This window comes from Myodes glareolus, chromosome 17 (assembly GCF_982192425.1).
Source record: "Myodes glareolus chromosome 17, mMyoGla1.1, whole genome shotgun sequence".
Classification (NCBI taxonomy): domain Eukaryota; kingdom Metazoa; phylum Chordata; class Mammalia; order Rodentia; family Cricetidae; genus Myodes; species Myodes glareolus.
This window is the reverse complement of record NC_142042.1, coordinates 6,598,916-6,618,634: the sequence shown is the minus strand read 5'-3', so window position 1 is coordinate 6,618,634 and position 19,719 is coordinate 6,598,916. Positions and strand designations below refer to the sequence as shown.

Sequence of the window (19,719 nt, the reverse complement as noted above, 5' to 3'; positions counted from 1 at the left end):
TGGGTGCTGGGGATCCGAACTCCGGTCCTCATGCTTGCCCGGCCATTTCCCAGCCCCACTCAAGCATGTTTTCAAGGTCTGCATGCTCTGTGTGTATGGGTACTCTGCTGCAGGTGTGTCTGCACACGAGTGCAGTGCTTGCAGGACAAAGCAATGCTAGTCTTCTAATGTGGGGTTACAGATGGCTGCTGGCTTCCACGTGGGCCCTCTCCAAGAGCACCAGGGGCTCTCACTGCTGAGCCACCTCCCAAGCCCTCCAACAGCTTTCACGTTTACTCTGAGTGCATGCGTGTTTTGTGAAAGGATGTCTGTGCATCATGTGCGCACCTGGATCGCTGAAGGCCAGAAGAGGGACTGGAATTACAGAGGCTGTGAGCTGCCATCTAGAGGCTAGGAACTGAACCCACGTCATCTAGAAGAACAGCCAGTGCTCTTAACCACCGAACCATCTCTCTAGCCCATCAAATATATTCTTAGTGAAAGACAAGTTATTATAAAAAAAAAAATCTGACTTAAGGTTTTACTGTTGTTGCTTGAGATAGGGTCTTATGTTGTCTTCCAGCTGGCTAGAACTTGCTATGTAGATCAGGCTAGCCTAAAAATTCAGGTATCTGTCCACCTCTGCCTCCTTGAGAACTAAGATTAAAGGTATGCACTACCATATCTGGCTTAATATATTTATTTATTTTCTCACCTGGGCTTTATTAGGGTCCTTCTTATTTCAGTTCGTTATAAGATAGGCTCTTACAGCCAGCCGGGTGGTGGTAGCGCATACCTTTAATCTCAGCATTAGAGAGGCAGGGGCAGGTAAATCTCCGTGAGTTTTACCAGGCTAGCCTGGTCTACAAGTCAGGACAGTCAAGGCTATTACACAGAGAAATTCTGTCTCAAAAAACCAAAAACCAAAACAAAACAAGCAAACAAACAAAAAAAGATGGGCTCTTACTACTATTCCAGTCCTTTCTAGAAACCAGCAGTGGCCAGCTGGCCTTGACGTCATGGTCCTGCCTCAGCCTCCTGAGTGCTGGGGTCCTTGTTATGAGTAATAACATGATTTTCACTGAGAATGGTGCTTGACTCCGAGAAGAAAGTGTGCTCAACATGAAGTACTCAGCAAACACCTTAGCACAAGATAATTAGCATCAAGGTGGTTACCATAGGCTCAAGCAATCCTCCTGCCTCAGCGTACTAAAGTAGTTAGGACTATAGATAAGATACAATCAGGTCATGACCTAAATTACTCAAAAAAATTTCCCCCAGCACTTGAGAACAGAGGCAGGCTGATCTCTCTGAATTCCTGGCCAGCCTGATCTAAATAGTGAGTTCCAGGACAGCCAGAGCTACGTCCCCCCAAAAGCATAAATAACAACAATAATAATTTAAACAAAAAAAAACACGTAACATAATTTTGTTGTAGGAACTCCTTCACCTAATAGCTTTTAGATGCCGGCCCATTGTGGGCATGGTCTGAGGTACAGACGAAAAGTGTGCACAGATCCTTTTGTTGCTGGATTGCTCCCAGCTTCCCGCGTCCACAGAGGACTGCGAATCTCTACCCTTACTGTGAGTTTTACCCCCAAATAAATAAACCTTTATCATACTCCATTCTGGGCTGTTGTGGACCTCTTTAATACTCCTACGTTTTGGTGTCCATGTGGCCTGAGCCCCACTCCCATGCAGCTGAACTACCGCTCCTGCTGCCCCGCCACTGCACCCCTCCTCTGGCCGCAACTGTGCCCCTCTTGCTGGTTTGCCTGTGTGGCCACGCGTGTTTCCCCTTGCTGGTTTGCCTGTGTGGCCACATGTGTTCCCCTTGCTGGTTTGCCTGTGTGGCCACGTGTGTTCTCCCCTTGCTGGTTTGCCTGTGTGGCCAAGTGTGCTCTCCCCTCACTGGTTTGCTTGTGTGGCCACGTGTGCTCCCCACTCTCTCATTTGCCTGGGTGGCCATGTGTGTTCCCCCCTCACTGGTTTGCCTGTGTGGCCACGTGTGCTTCCCCTCACTGATTTGCCTGTGTGGCCACGTGTGCTTCCCCCCTCTCTCATTTGCCTGGGCGGCCATGTGTGTTCCCCCCTCGCTGATTTGCCTGTGTGGCCACGTGTGCTCCCCCTTGCTCATTTGCCTGGGTGGCCACGTGTGCTCCCCCTCCCCTGCCCCACCAATCCACCTGTGCTCATGCTGCTGCACACAGCTTGGCTTGGTTTCCTGCAGCAACTGTGACCCGCAGTGGCCCTGGACTGCTTTGGTGGTACAACTCTGACACCTGCTGACCAGCATCCTTACACCTTAAAACCTCAATAACAACTTGTAACAGAGGTAAGTCATCTGATCTTAGATTGCAATTTGTAAACCAGCCCCAAGACAACTGCAGGCAATATCAGCGTCCAGGAATTTAACAACCTTTCATTCCTGCTATGGATGGGTTCCTGGAAGAGCTGTATGACCTACCTGGGACATAAACATTCTTAGCCATAACAGCTTTTAGTTTGGTTCTTTATACTATATCCTTAAAGAAATGGTTTGATAACAGAGTCCAGAATGAGAAACTTTTAGAAATGATACAGTTTTTGCAGACTGGTAATGAGAAGTTAGCAGAAAGAATGCATACCATTGAAAGTGGTAACTATAATTTGACAGGCAAATTTCAACCCATGTCAATGCGTTATGAAGCCTTACAAAATGGTCCTGAGAGGTTATCTAAGAGGATTCATACTGTTGAAACTGACAGTCAAAATCTGTTAAAAAAAAAGTTATGATAAGCCAGCAGACAGAACATCCCTCCTGGAAGGCAATCTGCACGCCATCCAAACAATATCTAAGGGTAAGAAGATGCCATTAATGGAAAAACTTAAAAACCTGGAATCACATGTGCAGAATAAGAACCAGAAATCAATTGATTTGATGAAATCATTATAAATATTCACAGGTCAAGAGATTCAGACTTTACAAAAGACAGTGACAGAAAGATGTGAATGGACTGAGGAACTGGTCAGAGCTGGTAACAAGGAGAGGAGGTGCAGGGAAAGGACGGGAGTAAAGACTCAGCATCACCAGCACCAGCACATAGTAAGAGAGGACTGACCAGGAGTGTTAGCTACTTATCCTGTCACTACCTCTCAAAAGCCAGCAAATACTCAATACCCAAAGGATACACTGAATGTAATTGGGAGCCTACACGTGTGAAATTGGGAGCCTACACGTGTGAAATTGGGAACCTATACGTATGAAAGATCCAAAAGATGTTAAGGAAGCCGCAGTTGCTTATGGCATGCATTCACAATACGTGAGGCGGTTGGTGAAAACATGGGCTTCAAGAAATAAGGTCACTCCACATGACTAGCTTCAGTTAGCCTCAGCTGTATTTGACCATGGGCCACAAAGAGGAGATCCTATTACTTAGGTTATAATTTTACAGAAAATCAGACCTCAAAAGGCACAAATTAGGAGAGATCAATTGCAGTCTCTTAATGACTTCCAAACATTGCTAGGAGACACTTCCCAGCTACGGTCCACTCTTGGGTTAAACCTGATGACCTGATTAATTTAAACAAAACCTTTGATGGGGACAAAGATTTAAATAGTTCCAGGGAATTATCAGCTGAAGCTAAGAGAGAATTGACTTTCATTAAAGAGAAATTACACAAGGCACATGTGAATCTTAGCTGTATTCTGGTGATGTTTCCCTCCAAGTATTTCCCTACAGGAATTTTAAATATTATCTTAGAATGGATCTTTTTACCACATAAACTGAGTAAAAAATTAAAAACTTATGTGGAAAAGGTGTCTGAGTTATTTCTAAAAGGAAAATTGAAATTTCATCAATTAGCAGGAATAGACCCAGCAGAAATTATAATACCTTTTACTAATGATGAAATTCTCAAATTATGGGAAGACAGTGAACCCTGGCAAAGAGCTTGTAGTAATTGTTTGGGAGAGATCAACAACAACTATCCCAAAAGCACTGTGTAGGTGCTCAGAATGAAACCTGAGTTCTCTGCAAAAGCAACAAGTATTCTTAACCACTAGGCTATCTCTGCTGCTCCAACCCCCTCTTCCTTCCCATATTTCAAGCTTAAGAGGAATTTACAGAAAGAAACAACGTTAAATCATTCCTTTCTTCAAAAATTCATTCACAAAACCTCTTACTCTCAGCACTTCTGAGCTCCAGACCAGCCTGGTTTATGAGTTCTGGCCAGCTAGGGCTACAGCGGACACTTTTTCTCCTTGGATATTTCATAAGATATTTCTCACTTAATGCTTAATACATAAGATGCTTCAGCAAATGATTTCATTATATAAAAGAAAAACCCACAGGCTTCAGAAATCCACAAAAACCTCTACCTTACCTGTATCATTTGCAAGGGAGTTAGGGTCAGACCCTCCAAGGGTCGCTTCAAACTCCTCCTGCAGACGATAGGCCCTCTGCAGCAGAGCTTCAAGTTTGTGGATGAATTCCGTGCTAATTATATCCTATGAGGACAGAAGAATCACAGGAACATGGTAACTGTGACACTCAATGTTAACAATCCGGACACAGAAACCTGCCTTCTAATGAGAAACTTGTGTGTAGATAGAGCTGGTGCTGGGATCATAAAATTTCAGACATATCTATTTTTTTTTTGTAATAGAGAGGAAGAACTGCTGATCTGGGTCCTGCTGATCATTTAAGTAGACTAAGCATTTTCAGACTTGATCATATAGAATTGCCTAGAGCATTTGCTAACTTAGATTTAGGGGCCCTTGTCCCGGGCTTCTGATTCTGCAATCCATTCCAATTTGAAATGATCAATAAAGACTGAGTTCAACCTCTGTATTAGAAAAACAATAGAAATCAATTGTGTCTGCTGCTTCTGCCCATCCTGAGCTGGAGAGTGGGCTCAGCACTAAGAGCACATGGTGCTCCTGCAGAGGACCTGCCCTGCCTGGCTTTGCTTCCAGCACCTGCATGGCAGCTCACCACCAGTAGAGTTTGCTACTCTAGTCCCAGAAGACGCAACACCCTCTTCTGACCTCTGCAGGCAGCAGGCACACTCATGGTACACATTCATACATGCAGGAAAAAACTTATCCATATAAAATAATGAAACAATTTTTAAAAAACCAAAAGTGCGAGGGCTGGAGAGATGGCTCAGTGGTTAAGAGCACTGGCTACTCTTCCAGAGGTCCTGAGTTCAATTCCCAGCAACCACGTGGTGGCTCACAACCATCTGTAATGAGATCTGGCGCCCTCCTCTGGTGTGGGGGCATACATGGAGGGAGAATGTTGTATACACAATAAATAAATAAATAAATCTTAAAAAAAAAAAAAAACCAAAAGTGCTTAAAAGCTTGGATAGAAATGCTCAGCGAGAAGCCCCTCATGCTGAGCACAACCCCAGGCCTGGGGAAGCAGTGGCAGACAAGCCGGGTGTTTCAGATCAGCCTGGTCTACTAAGAGTCCTAAGCCGGCAGGGGCTACATAGGGAGACCCTCTTTCAAATCAAAACAAAACAAACCCCCAAAGTCTCCCATGTAGTCCCAATTTGGGAAAGCAAAGAACGTGTATTAACTGCCCGAAAAGAAGCCCTTCTGAGAACCGGAAGCAGAATGTCCTTACGTCCACGCTTTCTTCAGCAATGGCATCTCCGGCTCCCAGCTTAACAGAGCCACAGGCCTCCTCTTCTGCCTGTCTACTGCGGAAGGTCAGCGCTTGTTCCCATCGACGCAACGCCTCTTCAAACAATTCCATACCTAAGAATTAAGAGCGGAATGACTGTAAATGGGGAAAATCATGTTTCCTTAACATGTAACATCAAAAACAGAAACTGGAAGGAAAGCCAGCTACAGGGAGTGATTATCGCTGTTGTTTGTAGGCTTGAGGAGGAATCTGTTTACAGCTACAGGCTAAAGATGCCCTCAGATGCTGTGAGGAGAGCTTAATGGTCCATTCTGGAGGAAGCGTGGAAGAATGCAGACAGAAATGCAGCCAATGGACGCAGCCTCCTGAGTTTCCAGAGAGAAAAGGACTCTGTTGGGAACTGTGCAAAGGGCTATTGACCTTACATGCTGATGGAAGACCTGTTACTCTTTGGCCATGTCGTGAGAACTTTTGTGAGGCTGAATTAATTCATAATGAACTAGCATGGTGTAGTGGGACACGCCTTTAAGCCCAGGACTTGGGAGGTAGAGGCAGGTGGATGAGTTCCAGGACAGCCAGAGGTTCATATTGAGACCCTGTCTCAAACAATAACAAGATGTAATAAACCAGAGGTTCAAGTAATGGCCCCATGGCCTGGCTCAGTTCTTCCCAGAAGTAGCTATGACAAGAACAGGAGAGCAGATGCAGCCTGGCTGTTTCCAAGAGTGGGAAAATATTCGGAAGTGAACCAACCCCTTTCTGCCCAGTCAGTCCCTTCCCTGCTTGAAGGCCAAACCATGTGCGCATTTTTGGGCACAGCTGCTATCTAGCATGAACCTCTACTGAAGGGAACACAGCTTGGCATGAGGAGAGAAGCAGGCTGAAGGACCCGGTCCACATCAGGAGCAGCTGGTCCCCAACACTCAGTCAGCTTCCAAGTCATTCATGCTTGTGAAGTCAAGAGGGCTACTCAGCTATTAAATATGTGTTTTTTTTCCTACTTGGTGGTTTTTCTGGATAAAGGACACACTGACATCCAGACAAAAGAGACTAAATAAATCAGGTCCTGAGGCCGACCCTAGTTGAGAGTCAAAAGATTAGAACAGGTTAGCATATGAGGCTGAGTGAAGGCACCCCAACACATCAGGTCTTTGCTTCTGGAACCTGGGTTCTCTCATAAGGAAGGGTCTTTGGAGATGTGGCTAAGATCAGGGTGTCCTCGAGAGGCTGCTTTAGAATACATGGTAAATCAAATCACAAGTACAACGGAGGGGTTTGGGCAGATGGGACACACCAACGAGAGTGTGATGTGGAGAGCCATGTAAAAGAGTGATGTTACAACCCCAAGGAATGATGGGAGCCATGAGACACTGGGAGAAGAAAGAACCAAATTCTCTCACAGGTCTCCCAAAGAAATGTGACAGTGGGGGAAGCAGCATAGACTCAAACTTGTCCCTCTGAATGTGGGTGACAGTTGTATGGCTGGGGCAGACTGTGGGGCCACTGGCAGTGGCACCAGGATTTATCCCTACTGCTTGAACTGGGTTTTTGGAACCCATTCTCTTTAGAGGGAGACCTTGCTCAGCCTGGATGTAGTGGAGAGAGCCTTGGTCTTGCCTCAAAGCAATGTGCTAGACTTTGTTAACTCACCATGGGAAGCCTTACCCTCTCTGAGGAGTGGATGGGGTGGGGATGAAGGTGGAGGAAGCAGAAAGAGGGGAGAGAGTGGGAACTGGAATTGGTAGATAAAATTTCAACTAGAAAGAAATGTGACTGAATTGACACCTTGATTTCATCTCAGTAATAATGATTTTGGACTTCTGGCTTCAGAACCCTGAGTGAATTGTTGTTTTTTTTTTTCTAAGTCTCTGTGTTTATGGTAATTTATTATATTACCCTCAATAAACTAATACAGCTGGTGGTGTTATATAGCACGGATTCAACAGACATGGGTCATTTTAAAATTACAGTTGATTCTCTTAGAGGAAATCACTGTCTTTGGTTTTGTTCCCCCCGCCCAACAATGCTGGGGATCAAACCAGGACACTAAAAGGCCATCCCTGCTCTTGGCCACCGAGCGCCTCTCCAGCCCCCACCTTCAGATGGAAGCTGAGGGCAGTACCTAGAGCTCTGGGGTTCTGTACCCACCCATCAAGTACAAGTTCTCTGGGGTGGTCACCGGGATGTTGACAAGCTTCATGTCATCCTCGTCTGCTTTGTCCCACGAGTTAGAGTTCCCACAAGCACAGCTATGGCAGGAGTTGACACTCTGGACCTGAAATGAAGACCAAGGGAAGTGGATCATCACACACACTCGCCCGTGAACGAGCAAACACACACACACACACACACACACACACACACACACACACACACACACTCTGGACCTGAAATGGAGACCAAGGGAAGTGGATCATCACACACACTCGCCCGTGAACGAGCAAACACACACACACACACACACACACACACACACACACACACTCTGGACCTGAAATGGAGACCAAGGGAAGTGGATCATCACACACACTCGCCCATGAACGAGCAAACACACACACACACACACACACACACACACACACACACACACACACACACTCTGGATCTGAAATAAAGATCAAAGAAAGTGAATCATCATGCACACACTTGCACACGTGCCGGAGCGCATACATACACACATACACGGTCTCCTATATAGCCACCAATGACTTTGAATGTTTCATCCTTCTGCCTATACCTCCCAAATGCTGGGATTACAGGTGTGAGCCACTATACCTGGTTTTTATACAGTGCTAAGGAAGAGCCCAGAGTTTCAGGCATGTTTCAGGCATGCTAGGTAAACATTATCCTTAGGGACATGCCAAGCCTGCTAAGATATTTACAAATTATTTACATATGTTTTATAATTATGGTTTAGGTAAGTTTCATCTGAAGAAATAATTCTGAATATACTCAAATTTAGTACTCATGTGACTCTTAACTACTCTGACCCTGCTGTTAAAAAATATACAAAAAGAACAATATTTAATATCTTGAACATAAATCAGTACTGACACCCCTTTACCGTCTTTTGGGAGTCCAGACATTGCTGAGTCCTATGTAGACGGGCATGGTCACTGCTCACGCCCCTTCCTTCTCTAGGAAAACCTACTGTGCCAGCCAGGCCAGTCACTGCATGCAAATGACCCCACTCCCTAAGTTTAGCTCTGTTCTCTGGAAAGAAATCAAAATGCAAATCTCTATGTGCCTTTGGTGACTCCGCCTGCTTCTCTGCTGACATCACAAGCTCACAGGATGAGTTCAGCATCCTGCCCAGTGACAGTTCCTCCTTCAAGTCCATCGATCCTTCCATTCCATCATTTCTAAAGCATCTCTTGCCACAACTTTAGATTTCATTTTTTTTCAAATTTTTTACTCTTAATTATGTATATGCACGTGTGCCTGTGTGGGGTTATGTGCCCAAGGAAGTCAGGAGGCCATGTCAGGTCCTCTAGGGCTGGAGTTACAGGTGAGTTTCTCAGGACACCCTCTTCACTTCTGAGTCCTCCTCTCAGCTCCCTTGCCACCACTTCTCAGGTTTTGTAGACCTAAACCCTCTTGTCTTCTGTGTCATGGCTCTGATCTAAGTTTTTTTTGCAGAACGGTAGGTCGGCTGAGCAAGTGCAGGGATGAGTGAAGTCCCTGGAGCTACTTCTAAGAGGCCGCTTTAACACTCACTTGAGAAACGCCCACGGCTGAGGAGGCCACAGCTGTTCAGCTCTCGGAACTGCACGTCTGCAGGTCTCAAGTCTAGCTGTTCCTGCTCTGTCACAGGCCTTTTCCTGGGCAGAGTGACACTCTCTGACGCAGCAGTCTAGCTACTCAGGAGGCTGAGGCAACAAATGACTTGAGCCCGAAAGTACAGGGCGAGCTCAGAAACACAAGAAGACCCTCTTACTCAAGTGCTGGAGTTACAGGCATGAGCCACCACATCTAGTCCGGCACAAGGATGCCTGCACTGCTTCTGAATCAAAGCTATTCCCAAAGGACCAAATGGACCGTATCACCCATTCAGTGAAACTGTGCGCCAGCAGCAAAGGAAACAGACGTGACTAGATTGTCTCTTGAGAGCAGCAGATCGTAATACTTAGGCTAGTAAGAGATATTTAAACAAACATAAGAAGAAGAAGAAAGCATGTTTTTCTTACAGAGGCTAGGCTCTGGGCAGAATCCGAGTATTTGCTGAAAAGTCCTCCATTAGCGTAGTTACAGGACTGAGATCCTTTGTCCTTGGTAGAACTCAGTGACAAGGTCAAATTCTGTCTACTGCTGGAACAACTTGAACCTGGTAAACAAACATACCAAGACCAAAAGCATCAGCAATTCCAACAATTTCCAACAATAAGGAAAAATTTTAAGTTATATCTGTTCAGAAAGCACCCTATTTTTTTAAAAACACATTTTACTCAAGCACATAAATTATTAAATATTCAACGTTTTTAAAATATACATTTCTAATGTAGTGTATTATACATACAATACCAGATTTAATAACAGAGTAAAACGTTCAGCTAACTGTTCAGGACAGTTTTGAATAACTTTCTGTAATCGGTGTAGAAATATTGGCAACAGCCCCAAAAATAGTCAGTATAAAATATAAGCACTCTTCCCCTGAATTCCAGCTTCTCTTTAAACGTGTTTGGTTTTGTGCACGGCTGACACCCCGCCACCTGCTTGTACACTCATCTGCGGAGTATATACCGGTCTAGTGTCTCTCGGCACAACAGCTCAGACTGTTCTGGTTTCAAATCCCAGTACACATATGTTATGTGACCTTGGTACCTTCTTCATATGGAAGTGTTTTAAATACATAAATGAGAACAACATGCAACTGTAGTTGTCATTCATAGGACTGCTACAAAAATTCAATAAAATGCTGAATACAGTGCTTGCCTGAGACCTAATAAAATCTCAGTAAATAACCAATGGTGATCCATCATGTGTGCCAATTAATAAAGCAAGAAGCCATAAAATATATGAAACACTAAACTGCTGAGAAATCTCTCCTGTCGAGGGATTATTATCATTACATTCCTATTCATGTTGTGTGTATGTGGGCCCGTGTGCTACATGAGCATGTGGGGGTCAGAGGACAACTTTTGAGAGTCGTCTTCTTCCCACCGCACGGGTCCTGAGGATAAACCGCAGGCTGCCAGGCTTGCAGCAGCGCCCTTACCAGCTGAGCCATCTCGTCTGCCCCAGGGAACTGTTCTCATTGCTACAATTCCACAGTATGTGCCATATCTCTTATGAAAAACAACACAAATCCTTTAAGGGTTTGCAACTCTTCTACAACTTTTGATGATAAGGAAATAGACAAAGGCATGCAGAACAAGCTGGGCAAAGTGCCGCAGACCTATAGAATCCCAGCACCCCGGATATGTACAGCCATGAGGATCAGAAGTTCACAGTCAGTGCTGTGGAACGCTCCTTTTGCTCGCTGTGAATATGCATTACTCTGATTGGTTAACAAAGAGCTGCCTGACCAATAGCTAGGCAGGATTTTCTGGGCAGAGAGAATGCTGGGAAGAAGGGCAGGGTCTGAGGAGTCAGAGGAGGCGGCATGAGACCCAGAGTGAGCAGGATGGGAAGGACATAGAGGAGGTAAATGAGCCTGGGGCAGCACACAGATTAACGGAAATGGGTTCATTTAGGTTATAAACCTAGCTAAAAACAGCCTAAGCTATGGGAGCACTTATAATTGTTAAGTCTCCTTGTGGTTATTTGGGGAATGGTTGGTGGGACAGAAAAGTCTGACTACAACATAGTCAAGTCAAGGCTAGCTGGGGCTACAAAAGACTCTGATCACAAATACCATAAAGGTAACAGAGATCAATTATAGTAGTATATTTGTATAAATGCAATGATTACTGTTTTACAAATGACAGCATACACGACTGACTTAAAATGATAGTCTCAACATGTTATCAAATTCTTGGAAGACAGGTTGTGAATGTAGTATCATAGTTTTACAGTTTTTTAAAAAAATGTTTATTAAGTTATGTGTGTATGTATCCGCATGTGGATATGTGCACACGAGTGAGGTGTTCAGAGGCCAGTGGTGTCAAACTTCCGAAGCTGCCAGATTGGATGCTGAGGATGGAACTCAGTTCTGTGAGGCGGGCTCTCAAGCTCTACGGACGAGCCATCTCTCCTGCCTCTCACACTTTATTTTACTATATGATTTGTTGACATGTAGTTTTTGCTTTATTTAGTTTTGTTTTTCAAGACCAGGTTCCTTTATGTGGCACCAAAGTTCTTGCTGTCCTAGAACTCACTCTGTAGACCAGGCTGGCCTTGAACTCAGAGATCCGCCTGCCTCTGCCTCCCAAAAGCTAGGATTAAAGGCATGCGCCTCCACCACCCTGTGACACGTATCAGAGTATCAGATTTTAAGTCAGTATTCTTATATGTAGATGTACAGACGTGTAACAGAGAATGTCCGCCACGACTGCGGTGAAGCAGGACCCTGTGGCTTTAACACATCTGTCTTTCTCCCCTGTGCTTTCTCATCCTACAGACCGGTGCTCCGGCTGTGACACATAGTGTCTCCTGCTCCACAGATTTAATCTGGAAATTTCTACAAACCTTTGTCCGACGCTGCTCGTTTCGTCTGTTCAAGTATGAGGTGCTCTGGTTCCCACGGGAGTACTTTTCCTTTCTTTTTTCCACGTCTTCTTTTAAAGTGATGGGCAAAAAAGATTACAGATATAGCGCTCACAGCAGTCACCGCAAACAACTTTTTAGCTACTGGGGAGAATTTGATCTGGAAAAGATTGGAAAAAAAAAATCTCATAGTTTTTCACTAAAATTAGCTGTTGCAGGAGATTTGATGACACTGTGAGCCCTGAGATTGCGTTATTTACTGGAAAAACCTGTTTCTAGTTGTGGTATGGGCCAGCCCTAGCACATATCTAATCCAAGAGCTTTCTGCTTGAATATTGTAAACAGGATTAAATAAAGTCAACCATAGGTCAAGAGGAGAAGCAAGCAACCAGTTGACAGGAAGTGAACATAAGATTATTATGAAAAACCATAGAGAGAGGGAGTCAGGAGGATGGATAGAGGGGCACAGGAAGTAGAAGAGAGGAACTTTGAGTTGGAGACTTGTTTGAGATGGCATAGGAGGAAGGTCAGGGGGTGCTTTTCTCTGCCTCGCTGAGCCAGCAGGCTTTCACCCCAGCATCTGGCTCCCGAGTTTTTATTGGCAAAATAGGATGTTTGAGGTTTTGTTAAAAAGAAAAAAAATAACTAGCCTTTAATCCCAGCACTAAGGAGGCAGAGACAGGCAGATCTCTGAGTTTGAGGCCAGCCTGGTCTACAGAGCTAGTTCCAGAACAGTCAGGGCTGCACAGTGAAACCATTGTCTTGAACCCCCACTCCAAAAACACAAAAACAAAAAATCCCTAAAATTAGATTGTCTATAAACATTGTGAAGAGTCTATGTATCCCAGCCAGTCTGGTTTAACACTCTGTTACTCACTGCTCTGAAGTTATCTAAGTTTGAAATGCACATTATTATTTCAAAGTCAGTAGATATGTAGAATAATTCAACCCTGTGAACATTTCTTGACAAAGTGATGATTAATCTATGCAACCGAGTCTTCTTTATGTGGGGGAGAGGGCTCTTCTGTGTAGCTCTGGCTGTCCTGGAACTCTGTAGACCAGGCTGGCCTTGAACTCAGAGATCAGCCTGTCTCTGCCTCTCAGGTACTGGGATCAGAGGTATGCACCACCACTGCCTTAATCTTCTATATGAACAATTAGCAAGATGTTTAAGTACAGAAAGACTTTAAAGCTGAGCTCATTTTTAAAAACCATATCTGGAATTTTAGGCAAACAGAAGTTAAGTTATAGCTGGGCGGTGGTGGCGCACGCCTTTAATCCCAGCACTCGGGAGGCAGAGGCAGGTGGATCTCTGTGAGTTCGAGGCCAGCCTCGTCTACAAGAACTAGTTCCAGGACAGCCAGCCTCCAAAGCTATAGAGAAACCCTGTCTTGAAAAACAAAAAAAAAAAAAAGTTAACTTATTTCTAAATACCACAAGAATAAGTGATTTTACTCATAAGTTAGCTAAAAAATATTTTTAGGATCCTACTGTCTGGGTTCTGCACAACTTGGAGCCAATGCCTCCTCCTGGTCTCTATGGACCATGGCATATACACAATGCCCAGACATATACACAGGCTAAACACCCATACACATAAAGTAAAAATATTTCTGAATTAGACTAAAAGATCCTAACAACAGAATATAACCCAGAGAACGAGTGGAAAGACCTGTAGGATGGCCACACGGGGAAACAAGCAGGCATCACTAGCAGGGCTGTGGGGATGGAAACCCGCGTACCTACTATGGATGGCAGCTCCCCACAAAATGAAAAGAATAAATGCCTGATCTTCACAAACCACTGTCCACACTGACCCTGGCGCTCACTCATCTGGACAGATGGATGGGCTGGCGCTTAGCACCAGGCTCCCCAAGACTAGACAACAGTGGGTCCCCACTGTGCCTGACTTTTCTGCTTGCCTGATTTTTAATGTGAATTCTGGGCATCAAATCTGGGTCTTCATACTTGAACTGAGACATCTCGCAGCCCTCTGGAGCCGAGATCACAGGGTGTGGCCCCGTGACGGCTAAAAGCGATCTTTCAGAGAACTCAGACATCTGGGATCACAGAAGCAATGTTCAAGATGGCTAAGCTACAGAAGCAACCCAAGTGGTGCACAGACAGATGAAAAGACAAACAAAGATTTGTGTGTCTGTACAATGGAATATTGATTCCATATTAAGAAGAAATTCCATTATCTGCTACAATGTGGACAAATCTTGAAGATATGCTCCGTAAAACACAGCAGTCATGAAGGAGGAGGAGGAGGAGGAGGAGGAGGAGGAGGAGGAGGAGGAGAAGAAGAAGAAGAAGAAGACGACAACGACGACGGGGGTTAAAGGTGTAGTCACCACACCTGGATAAGAACGGAAAACTTATTATAACATTATTATTTTTATTATTATTATTTTGGTTTTTCAAGACAGGGTTTCTCTGTGTAACAGCCTTGGCTGTCCTGGAACTAGCTCTTTTAAACCAGGCTGGTCTTGAACTCACAGAGATCTGCCTGCCTCTGCCTCCCAATTGCTGGATGGTATTAAAGACGTGTGCCACCACTGCCCGGCTAAGAAAGGAAAACTTAAAACTAATACAGTATATATATATAAAATCTATTTTAATGAAATGTCTATATTTACATAAAATATAAGATTTATACATAAAATATATAATATACTATGAAATATGTATATACACATATACATAAACACAAAAATGTTTAAAATCAGCATTAACTGCTTTAGCATTTTACTATGCTGTGTGACATCCTCTGGGGCTGGGAGGGTCGCTCAGTGGCTGTCTGCCTGCGCAGCAAACTCTGGGTTCAAGTCCTCAGTACCACCGAACAGCCTCAAGGGAAACAAATGCCACAAACAAATTCCACTGAGCAATATTAACATGCTATTCAAATTCAGTCCACTTCAGTGTTTACCTGGGAGAGAGAATAGTACCAAGACACAGGGAGGTCGAACACTCTCAGTGCGGCCGTCTTCAAGGAGAATTGTGATTCTCTGACTGTTTCTTCGGACATGACTCCTCTGCCTGATCTGGGTTCAACGAAACAGACATTCGTCAGCCATTGGGGCTTCTAATCGATGAAAGATACAAAGTTAAATTCTTTCCAGGTGTGGTGTTGTGGTTCATACCTTTGACTCCAGTTCTTGGGAGGGAGAGGCAGACAGATAGATCTCCTTGGGTTTGAGGTCAGTGTGGTCTACATGGCGAATTCCAGGGCAGGCAGAGATACATAATAAGGCTCTGTCCCAAAAAAAGTTAAACTCTGGTAAAATTAGAGAACCGACTCTGGTAAGTTGTTCTCTGGTGCCCACAGAGCATCAATAACTAAAAATAATAAAAACATTTAAACTCTGTCAGTTTTGCAATTATGCATGCATGATATTGCAATGGAGCTAAAACCGCCTTTATCAGTTACCAAAACAGCAAAGGAGAGCATGTGCTATTCATACTTGGTCTTGACCAAAACACTAACAGTGATGAAAATGCAGTAGATTTAATCCTCACCTTCAAGTCAAACGTTTCCCTTAGAAAACAAGTTTCTACCAGTGAGCAGAGTGAATGAGAACACGCTACATATATATGTATGGAGATTCCCTGAGTCAAAAAGCCTTTGCTCTGCATATTAACCTAAAACAATTACAGGGAGAGGAGAGTGCGTGGGGAGAATTGCATGTTCTGGAGCAGGGGTCCTCACCCTTCCCAGTGCTGTGACCCTTTGGCACAGTTCTTCCTACTGTGGAGACTCCAACCACAAAATTGTTTTTGTTGCTACTACACAAATGTCATTTTTCTACTGTTATAACAGTAATGTAAATACTGTATTTTCTGATGGCCTTAGGCAATGCCACACAATGGTTATTTGACACTACAGTGGGGTCACGACCCACAGGTTGAGCAACACTACTCTAGGTTCTCTTTCTGGTTAAAGTTTATCTATTTGAGTAACTAAAATCTAACTCTTTTTGATTTCCTTCACATAAGTGTGCATGGGGTGCTGTCTGGAATCCAGAATACGCTCTTGGGCATGGGAAGGAAACTCAGAGTTCAGTAGTTGGCCTGAACTTATTCTCACATTGTTTCATTTAAACAATATTCAACAACTGTCATGTATATACTACTATACTACATAACATATAATAAATGATTATTTATTGTATGCAGACGTGGGTATCTCAGGGCCACTTGTGGTCTTTCCTTATACCACGTGGGTCCCAGGGATCAGACTTAGGTAGTCAAGCTTTTTGGCAAGTTCCTTAACCTGCTAAGCCATCTCACCAGCAGTTGGCATTCTTGACACCAAAAGTCAGATATTGAACTGACCAGTGGTGGCACCCCATTAATCCCAGCACGCAGGAGGCAGAGGCAGGCGGATCTATGAGTTCGAGGCCAGTTTGGTCTATAGAATGAGCTCCAGGGCACATGGAAAAACCCTGTCTCAGAAAGCAAGAACAAATTCTATTACGTGTGTGCTTACGTATTTTGATAGGAATGAGGTGTCGCTGTTCCCCAGGCTGGCTGAGCTCAGCTGAGGCACTCTGCCTCTAAAGAACGGAGAACAGGTACTGGCCTCTACGTCCACTACAAAGAGTTCAACAGGTAAAAAGGAATCGCTTGGAGAGCCCAGATTAGAATGTGACGCACGCGGGGACCCCAAGTTCCAGAGAACCCACGTAAACTCTGAGTGGGTTCAGAGCATTGCCTGTGGTTCTAGCTTCCAATTCAGAGACCAGGGATGCTTAGCTCAGACTTGCTAACAAGACTAGCTGTACATGGTTCTGGGTCTGACTGAGAGAACCCGACTCCAGGAACCGAGATGAAAAATCAACCAAGGACGGCGATTCTCGGCACCGTGCTCACATCCACGCCTACAGGCTTCCACTTCCTCCCACAAATGCTGGGGAAAGCCATGGTTTGAGCAACCCATTAACACAGTTCCTCACGTGGTGGTGACCCTGGCCACAGAATTATTTTCATTGTTCCTACAGAGCTGCAATTTTAATGCTGTTATGTATCAAAATGTAAATCTCTGTGTTTTCCGGGGGGTCTCAGGTGACCCCTGTGAAAGGGTTGTTTAACCCCAGGAAGGGGTCACGACCCACAGGCTGAGAACCACTGGTCTAGAGTCTGGCTACAGCTCACTGGTGTTGCTAGTGCACCTAGTTGCTCACAGCAAGTGCATTTATAAAGTACAAATCAGTTCACAACCGTACTTAAGAGATGCCCAGCAGCCAAGACCACTGGCTGTTCTTCCAGAGGGCCGCGGCTGGTTCTCAGTACAGACAAGTGACTCAAGCTATTTCTAACTCTAGTCCCAGGGAATCCCACGCCCTCTTCTGGACTCCACGGAAACTGCATGTGCCTAGAGCCGAGACGCCTGCCTGCAAGCAAAACACCATACACTTCAGGGGACTAAAAAAAAAAACCCACTGTCTGGTGACAAAAACGCTTATTTGAATTTGCTGCAGTACTTTGCTCAAAAATCTTGACAAAGCTTTCTTTTCAAATTTTAGATATCTCATTTCATTTCCCCAAGGAAAGCGGAAAATCACCAAGGAAGCTGAATCCAAATGCAATCATTACTAACTGAAAAACTTCAAAAGCAGGCATTTCAGTTGATCACTGAAGTATAATTAAAATAAACATGGGAGCAGTTTCATGACTACTCAAATTTGTAAAAGAAATCTTAAAACATCACTAAAAATTACTTCGTTCATTCCATTCCAAACACCAGCCTGTTAGAAAATGTCATCAACCGAGTTTTCATTTTAAACATTCTAAAATTCGACTCCACAGCTCTGGCTCTCTAAGCAAGAAGTAAAGCTAGATTACTGAGCCAGTTTGACATTAAGCATAAAATCTACACAACTTAAGTCTGAGGAGGAATAGTCTGTCTGTGTCTGTCTCTCTTTCCACCACCACCCCCGGGAGTGGGGGGCAGGGTCCCGTGGAGGCCAGGCAGGCCTCGCAATTCAGTAGTAGGGAAAAATGACTTTGAATTTCTGATCCTTCTGCCTCCACCTCCCAAGTGCTGAGGTGAGATTACTTACACGTGTGCACCCACTCCTCTGGTCATCTGAGATGATGTTTTCAATGCGGTAAAAATCGTTACTGACAATAACCTAATGACAAGAGCAGCCTGTGAGGTCTGTTTTAACTCAAGACCGCTCGCTAGTGGTCACATCTGTAATCCCATCACTTTGGAAGCAGAGGCAGGAGGATTTCCACCAGCGGGAGCCTGGTGTCGTTTTCACAGTGAGTTCCAGACCAGTCTGGTGGGCAACAGGGTGGGGCGCTGTCTGAATAAAAATAAAAATAATAAAACAAAATGTCTGGGGCGTTCCAGGTAGAGTACGCACTCGGCAATTTTAGTCAGTGGGCCACGGCTTCTCTGCAGGTGCCCCAAATCACCCAGGCAGCTCAAGGTCCAGAGGCCAGCGCTCTCTGCACCCCAGATCTCCTCACCCTGCATTTGCCTTGGTCTCTCCCCACCCCGGTCTCCGCCCCGCACTTGCCCTGCTCTTTCCCCACCCCATCATATCCGTACCCTGAATTTCCCCATCTCGGATCTCCGCACGCCGACCTCCGCCCCGCACTTGCCCTGCTCTCTCCGCACCCTGAATTTCCCCATCCCGGATCTCCGCCCCGCACTTGCCCTGCTTTCTCCGCACCCGGATCTCTCCATCCCGCTCTCCGCACCCCGCACTTGCCCAGCTCTCTCCGCACCCCGAACTCCACACCCCATCATCTCCGCACCCAGACCTCCACCCCGCTCCTCCCACAAGCGCGCTCGCCCCCCTCCGCCAGCCCAGCGCTCGCCCGCACCTGCTTCTCGTCCGCCCCTAGCCACAGACCGCACGGAGCAGCCTCGGGCTGTGGGAGGCGGAGTCCTTCCGGGGTCAGGCCGCAAAGGTGGGGAAAGTGGAGGGCCCAGGCGGGCTGCGTGAGGGGCTACGTGCGAGGCCGCTCCCGCCATATTTGTTCAGGGCAGTGGGCTCTACGCGGAATTGCAAAGCTTTGGACACCTGTCAATAGGGAGCATGGGAGCTGGGAACCTTTAAGGAGCATAGGGCCATTTGGTCAGTCTGGTTAAAACTATGAAGCTTTTCTCTGTAAAAACGGTCATGGCCACTCAGGATTAAAGAAAATATAATAGGCACACAGCACGCGTGTGCGCGGACACACATGCACACTTTTTTGAGCCCCAGAAGCCCATCGTAGATCCCAAATTAAGAATTTCTGGGCTGGGAATGTAGGTCCGTGGTAGTTTGTGCTGTGCGTACATGAGGCTATTCAATGGATATAAACCCTCCCATAACCAACCATGCACCTTCTGTCACAGACCCCGAGGTCTCAAGTGAGTGAGGTTACAGGCATGGCAAATGGACCTATATAAATGATGTATTTATTATTAACTTAATTTCTCTACGGCTGCTGGGCAGTG

General features: G+C 45.3%; 1 protein-coding gene across 2 annotated transcripts in view; it reads right to left on the bottom strand.

Moving 5' to 3' along the window:
* Positions 1-19,219, bottom strand: part of Miga1 (mitoguardin 1) — a 55,507-nt gene extending 36,288 nt beyond the window's left edge. Inside the window, exons 1-9 of one of the 2 annotated variants that reach the window (XM_048453559.3) lie at positions 19,101-19,142; positions 18,326-18,574; positions 15,407-15,518; positions 15,193-15,307; positions 12,243-12,420; positions 9,803-9,939; positions 7,764-7,890; positions 5,595-5,728; positions 4,345-4,468 (exon numbers count right to left, since the gene is read on the bottom strand). In XM_048453559.3, the coding sequence (XP_048309516.1) occupies positions 4,345-4,468; positions 5,595-5,728; positions 7,764-7,890; positions 9,803-9,939; positions 12,243-12,420; positions 15,193-15,291 (799 nt within the window). In that variant the 5' untranslated portion in view covers positions 15,292-15,307; positions 15,407-15,518; positions 18,326-18,574; positions 19,101-19,142. Of the gene's footprint in view, positions 1-4,344; positions 4,469-5,594; positions 5,729-7,763; positions 7,891-9,802; positions 9,940-12,242; positions 12,421-15,192; positions 15,308-15,406; positions 15,519-18,325; positions 18,575-19,100 lie in introns of both variants that reach the window. The other variant, XM_048453560.2, reaches the window with a different exon arrangement.
* Between the last annotated feature and the right edge of the window lie 500 nt (positions 19,220-19,719).